Source organism: Oncorhynchus keta, chromosome 6 (assembly GCF_023373465.1).
Source record: "Oncorhynchus keta strain PuntledgeMale-10-30-2019 chromosome 6, Oket_V2, whole genome shotgun sequence".
Classification (NCBI taxonomy): Eukaryota; Metazoa; Chordata; class Actinopteri; order Salmoniformes; family Salmonidae; genus Oncorhynchus; species Oncorhynchus keta.
Genome location: NC_068426.1, coordinates 11557978 through 11565483, shown reverse-complemented (window position 1 = coordinate 11565483; position 7506 = coordinate 11557978). Strand labels below are relative to the sequence as shown.

The 7506-nt window shown below is 35.8% G+C and overlaps 1 protein-coding gene across 1 annotated transcript; it reads left to right on the top strand.

Moving 5' to 3' along the window:
• The first annotated feature begins 249 nt into the window (after positions 1-249).
• Positions 250-6402, top strand: LOC118385620 (hepatocyte cell adhesion molecule-like). The gene is made up of 5 exons (XM_035772839.1): positions 250-442; positions 4769-5101; positions 5344-5598; positions 5704-5838; positions 5951-6402. Exons 1-5 carry the CDS (start codon positions 391-393, stop codon positions 6085-6087), a joined length of 912 nt encoding a protein of 303 aa, XP_035628732.1. The 5' UTR covers positions 250-390; the 3' UTR covers positions 6088-6402.
• The last annotated feature ends 1104 nt before the right edge of the window (positions 6403-7506 follow it).

Genomic DNA, 7506 nt, shown 5'->3' with positions numbered 1-7506 from the left:
AAAGTTAGTGACCTTTTAATTGTGTTCCTTGGTTTATATTTTATATATTTAATTGACTCTATTCATCCACCTCACCTCTGGACAATCATCATTAAATAGTATGGCAGTAAATGCATACTAACAAGTGAAGTGGAATAAAATATGAAGTTTGCAAGCAGGCACAGTATACTTGTGGTTTTCTGTTCACACTAGGCATGCACTGCTTATAAAAGTGTCAAAGTCTGTCTGTCACCCTGATAAACATGCACATTGTCTTCTCTACAAGCCTGTCTTTCATTTGTAGAGTATCAGCACATTATGATCAGTTCACGACAATTCACTCAGTATTTATGGTAGTGCTCCTGTGAGACTTCTGCTAAATGTCACTTGTCTTGTGCAGCCAGAAGAGAAATGGATCCTGTGATTACTATAGTTCTGGTGGTGGCAGCAGCAGCAGCACAAGGTGAGAAATTATATTACACAGAACAGAGGCCTAACCAAGACTTAATAAGACACTAACAACAATGATGCTAATATTTGAACATGTTCTGCTAATCAAATTTACATGTATTAGATAATATAGTTATCAAATGTACACAAAATAATAATAATAATCAGTCCATATATATACACGAGTGGGTCCACTAATAACAAGTGTTAGATAAATAATACAGAACTGAGATATATAAAATGTTTGCTTTGCAAAAATGTGAATACTTGGTATTGCATTAATGTTATATTTTACACCTTCAGACTTACATTAATGCATCACAGACATACACTTAAACACTTGTTACAAAACCGATTAACTAGCCTGCTATTATTGGTGTAATCGTAAGTTTAGGGGTCTTAGAAAATATATATAATAATTGATCAAGCCTTCAAGCAATACAAGACTCTATTATTATGGATATTATAATATGGTTTTAAATACCTTAATGACCGTAAAGGAAATCACACTACAAACTATCACCCTCATGCATTTAAGGAAATGACGAATATCATTGATATATTGGAACTAGTGGATATATGGAGGCTTACCTATCCTAACCTAGTGAGATATACATAGCGGAGTCTCAAGCAAGCTCGTCGTCTTGATTACTTTCTTATGTAATTCTCGTTATCACAAAAAGTTTAAAAAGTGTTGATAGGGGATAGAATGCAGTCGGACCATCAAATAATTGGCATACACATTACTTCTACAGAATTTCCACGTGGGCGAGGATATTGGAAATGTAATCCAAGCCTATTTGATGATAACTTGTTTTTAAAACTTCTTTGGGATCGGTGTCCCTTCCATAGGCTAATGCAATTAGCATGTGGTTGTAAGTAACAAGAACATTTCCCAGGACATAGACATATCTGATAATGTCAGAAAGCTTAAATTCTTGTGAACTTAACCGCACTGTCCAATTTACAGTAGCTATTACAGTGAAATAATTATATGTTATTGTTTGTGAGTGCACAATTTGGAACATGAAAAGTTATTAATAAACAAATTAGGCACATTTGGGCAGTCATGATACAAACATTTTAACAGAAATGCAATGGTTCATTGGATCAGTCTAAAACTTTGCACATACACTGGCCAAAATCTAAATTGCACCTGGGCTGGAATAATACATTATGACCATTCTCTTGCATTTCAAAGATGGTAGAAAAATATATACAAAAGAACAGTTGTTTTTTTGTTTGTATTATATTTTACCAGATCTATTGTGTTATATTCTCCAACATTCCTTTCACATTTCCACAAACTTAAAAGTGTTTCCTTTCAAATGGTACCAAGAAAATGCTTATCCTTGCTTCTGGGCCTGAGTTAAAGGCAGTTAGATTAGGCTATGTCATTTTACGCGAAAATTGAAAAAAAGGGGAGGATCCTTAAGATCTCGGACAGAATAATGCAGAACTGACTCTTTCTGACATAACATACTGTAGGTACAGCAGATCCCCTTATTGTATGGGGCACATTTAAATGTGCCTTTAGAGGGCATGCAATTACAATAATAATTTTTAAAACCAAAGCAATTTAGGTCAAAAGAGTTCGTATTAACAAAGTAAATAAAGTACTAATTGTACAGGTATATGGCAATAAAAACTGAACCATAGAGGCACAGAATAAGTTAGAGGAAATACCAAAATAAATGGAGGAACCTATTCAAGAAAGACCAAGTGTAATATATTATAAAAATGTATTGGGAAAAATGCACCAAATTATTTTTTTATATTTAACATAGAATTGCTAACAAAAATAATTTACATAAACTTGTTACAAATGACAGTGTCACCCATGATTCACCAAACAAAGAGGAAGCAGAGTACTTTAAGCACGTCTTCATTTCAGTCTCCTCCATCTCTATTAACCAAATATATATATATATTTTTTAAATGTAAAATGAACATCTGTACAGAAAGACTAATGTGAAGGACAAATTGGAGAGGAGGAACTTCTTGATGCAATTAAAGCCTTTAAATCTGGGAAAACTCCAGAGCTGGATGGATTACCAGTTGAGGTACATCAATCCTTTTTGATGTTCTCAGAGGATGTTTATTGCATGTTTTACAAACTCCTAGAAAAATGGTAGATTATCAGATAGTCAACAAGGACTGATTTAATTATTAATCTAACAGGACCCAAGTGGTAAATATAAAGATCCAGTCCATTTAATAACGTGGACGCCCCTTACACTTCAGTGTTGTGATGCAAAAATGATATTAAAATGAATAGCGCATAGAATTTAAAAGGTATTGTCGGATATTATTCATCCATATCACACAGGATTTTAACATGGACGATACATTGGAGATAATATAAGACAAGTACTGGAAACGTGTAACGGTATTCCTGTGGTGAAGTAGAGGAGGACCAAAACTCAGCGTGGTTATATTGATTCATGTTTATTAAAAAAAGATAAACACGAACACTACAAAACAATAAACGTGGAAAACCAAAAACAGCCCTATCTGGTGCAAAACACAGAGACAGGAACAATCACCCACAAACACACAGTGAAACCCAGGCTACCTAAGTATGATTCTCAATCAGAGACAACTAATGACACCTGCCTCTGATTGAGAACCATACTAGGCCGAAACATAGAAATACCCCAAAACATAGAAAAACAAACATAGCCTGCCCACCCAACTCACGCCCTGACCATACTAAAATAATGACAAAACAAAGGAAATAAAGGTCAGAATGTGACAAAACAATAGAACACTATGAACAATCTGGGAAACCAGGCCTGTTATTCATAGCTGACTTTGAAAAGGCTTTTGATAAAGTACGACTGCAATTTATATATAAAAGCCTGGAATATTTCAATTTTTGAGAATCTCTTATACAATGTGTTAAAGTTAGGAATAGTGTAAAATAGTAAATAATGGCTACTTCTCTGAAAGTATTAAAATGTCAAGAGGACTAAAACAAGACTGTCCACTATCGGCATATCTATTTATTATGAAAATCGAAATGTTTATTATTAAAATCAGATCCATCAGTAATATCAGGGTGCTACAAATCCAGGGTTTGAAAACCGAGGTGTCAATTGTACGCTAATGATTACTGTTTTCTTTTAAATCCACAATCTGGATCCCTTCACCGCCTCATAGAGGATCTAGATACTTTTTCTAACCCCTCTGGATTACAACCATATTATGATAAATGTACGATATTACCGAGTGAATCACACACAAACACATTCACATTGCCATATAGATAACCAATAAAATGGTCTGATGGTGACGTGGACATACTCGGTATTCATATCCTGAAAGAAAGAAATTATCTCACTACAATATGTTACTTTAAGATTATTTCACATGAGAGGGGCCTGGTACGAAAATACAGATTTACCCAACTCTGTGGATACACGTGGAGACTCCATCATTAACCAACCCTGTGATCTACTGTTCTAATCCCAGTTTCTATATTTCAACAATGATGTTAAGTAAATTGGTATCTTATTGACTAAGGCTTTATAAAGAAAAACAGAATAATGAAGTGACCTACGTGTTTTTAGCGAAGTCCAACCAACTTTATGATGAAGGATACAGTGGTGTCAAAACTGTCAGATGTTATAAAACTAAGTGATAAATTGTGTCCAAGGGCTTCAAAACACTGGTAGCTGCATTCATGTATTTAATATCACCATAATCTATAACAGGAATAAATGTAGACGGAATGATCTGTTTTCTACAATTTAAGCCCTATTCCTATAGAAGAAGCCCAACTTAATTCTTAATTTCTTCACTAACTCGTCAATATGTTTTTTAAAAGACAGATTTTCGTCAATCCAGGAATAAAAAACCTGTCTATTTGTGGAAGAATCACCTTGATTAACTCTTTAGTCATATCTCAGTTTACCTTGTTTATGGCCTTGTTGTTTATGGCCTTGTTGTTTATGGCCTTGTTGTTTATGGCCTTGTCTACACATAGTGACATGTTCTTTTTATTATATGAGAAAAGAAGATTCAGTTTTATTTGAAACGGCAAGCCAGACAAAATAAAACAGGCCTATTCATATAATGAATATTAATTTGGAGTGCAGAAATGATTAAATATTAAAGCATTAGACCTCTCACTAAAGGCTTTAGTCATACAAAAGTTATTCTTAAATCCAAACTGGTTCTCTAGCAGATGAGTAAGAATGTCTCCCATGTTCAAGAATGGCCTTTTGCTGTCCCCTGGGGAATAGAGTGTGGAAGTGTATGCTGAATAGTGTTTGTCTATGTCCCTACACTAGCATTGTCCCCATATCATAACTGACCTAAGATCCTTGCTCCACAGTTAATGCCATGGCCTGTAATCTCTCTCACAAGAATGGAAATCATCAATGCTATGGGGCTTTGGGAGAATCTTTGTCCTTACAGCTGGCTGCAGACAGCAGTAATGAAGAAATACAATTGAAAAAAGGTTTTACTCGTATTCTGCACTTCAAAACTGGAGAAGACTGGAAATCTAAATTGCATCAGGATTATGTGAATCGCTCTGAGTTCTTTTATAATGGAACATTCAGACTGGACAGAGTTATAGAAGAAGACAGTGGAGATTACCAATTGGAAATACATAATTCAGAGGGAACACTGTTGCGCAAAGTCAACATGCTACTTGAGATACAAGGTACAGAATTGTTTTATTTTTTTAGTTTGGACTAAATACTTCATGCATCCTTTTCTTGGTGAGGGGTATTTCTGAAAGGTCACCAGGATGTTAGTACCTCAATGGGTTTGTACTGTAGGACTTGGCAGCAGTAGTACAACACATAGAGAGTATATTGTTACCTCATACAGTACTTTAGATATAATGTTTTAATGAATCAGAGTTAGGGTATTTGAGTGATCTCTTGTGTTTGTGTCTGTCAGCCCCGGTGTCAGAGCCAGTGTTGTCTCACCTCTGTCTGCCTGATGGAGAAACCGTGGTCACATGCTCTTCAGAGGGAGATGGTCTTCAGTACAGCTGGACCCTGAATGGCCAGAATCTGACCAGGAGTGTAGCCTATGACCACTACCAGAACAGTGTCATCATACTGAAGAGTGACGTGACAGAATCCCTGACCTGTATGGTTCAGAATAAAGTTAGCAGCAGCAACTCTACTATTCATCTACTGGCCTGCCCAGGTAATCTCAGGACAGCTGACTTCATTCCCACCTTTTGAATTAAGAGTACAACTCTGTTTCATTTACATGGTCAACAAGTGTTGTGTTCTGATGTTTTCTTTCTAGTTGTCTCTTCCCAGTTTCCTTCAGTAGCTGTGACCGTGTCTGTGGCTCTGACGGTTGGAACTCTCACACTTCTTGCACTGTTTCTTGGTATTAACCATCTATGCAAGAAACAAAGATCCAGATTTGAGAATTCAGGTACAATTTTCTAGGCAATTTAGTTTCAAGTCCAGAACGTTTTAAATGTTGAATAAACATGACATTTTGTTTAATGTCCAAATTGTACAATCGCTTTCTTTTCATATTTCAGAACGCTGTGACGAGGTTGTTGTTTACGCTGATGTGAAAATAAATCAAGCAAGGAAGCAGAGGCCCCCAGACACAGAGACGGTGGTGTATGGACAGATCAAAATGGCTGTAAACCCAGACGAGGCAGGAAGCCCATAGACTCAAGGGTAGACATTTTACCACATGTAGCTTTGTAAAGCAGATATAAGACAAGGGATGACTGAACATTATGTGGGTGCACTGATTGAGTAGATGAGACAGACCATCAAACTTAAAGACTAGTGTCAAATGAACACATCAAGATGACATCATGCATCATGTAAGGAATGCTAGGAAGATGCACTGCATGTAGTTTAGAGTTTGTTAACATGAATTACTGTCTCATTTTGTATTGTATATTGTACAATGGTATAACAATTTTAAAGTATTTTGTAACTTTTGTTTAAAACCGTAATATCAACGTATCTGTATTTCAATGTTTGAAATGATCCTGACTAGAGTGCTGGCAAGTCAGACCTTCGCTCTCTTGCTAGAGTGAACGCATGTGACCATTTCCTGTAAACTGAGCTGCAATATCATACTGTAAATGTAATGCTTTCTTTCTTTTTAGGCATCCATGTTGTTGTACGAGTGTCTATTTGAGATCAAATACTCATTTCTAATTGTTATTTAATATATTGTTAATGAGGGGTTTTCAATTAATAAAGGCTTTGTACGTCTTTTACATTGTTTAAAGTATTCATGTGTGATTTCTTACATATATTGTTGCCGTGAAAACATGATATGGATAACAGAATAAAAGATCATGTAGTTGCATATAAAAAAAAGGTTTTGTAAACTCATCTTTTTCACAGTGTACTTACCCTTGCGTGCTTTGTTATGGAGGTGTGAAGACCCCTGGTGAGACATTAGAAAGCACTATCAATGTAAAATATTGGATTGTTAGAATGTGTAACTTCAAAGTGCACAATATTTAATTGAATCATTCCTTTTGAACATAAACCAGACAATGTCTCCCTGTAAAAAGAGACTCTTCTTGAAGTTATTTTGTACTGTATGACACAAACAGACCAACAGACAGTCAGAGAGACCATGAAAGTGAAATGATTGACCATAGAGTGTACTTACTTTGCATAAAACTAATGTGACGTTTCATACCCTTTTTGATGACATCATACAAACACACATTCAAAGTCGTCCTAAGGAAACATAACTAGGAAGACACTGTTGTAGGAATAGTAACATTATGGGCATTCAGGTTAAAACATGCTTATACTGTGAGTCTAATTATTGACCTTTCTGTTGTTGTCTGGAAGCTTTAAATGAAAGGTGTGTCAGCCAATATTGTATTGTGGTCACTGTGCGGAGGTCAAACTAACATCACAAACTGTAGTTCAAACTGTTTTCATATTGTAAAGAGGATTTTTGATAGGCATGAGAAGAGCATAGCGGAGAGGAATGTGCACAGGCAGCGCCCCACAGACCACAGCAAAAACAAAATAAATACAATCCCCTCCAGGGTAAAACTGATGCGAGCAATGAAGCAATCAAAGAAGTGACCTGTGACCTGCTGTGACT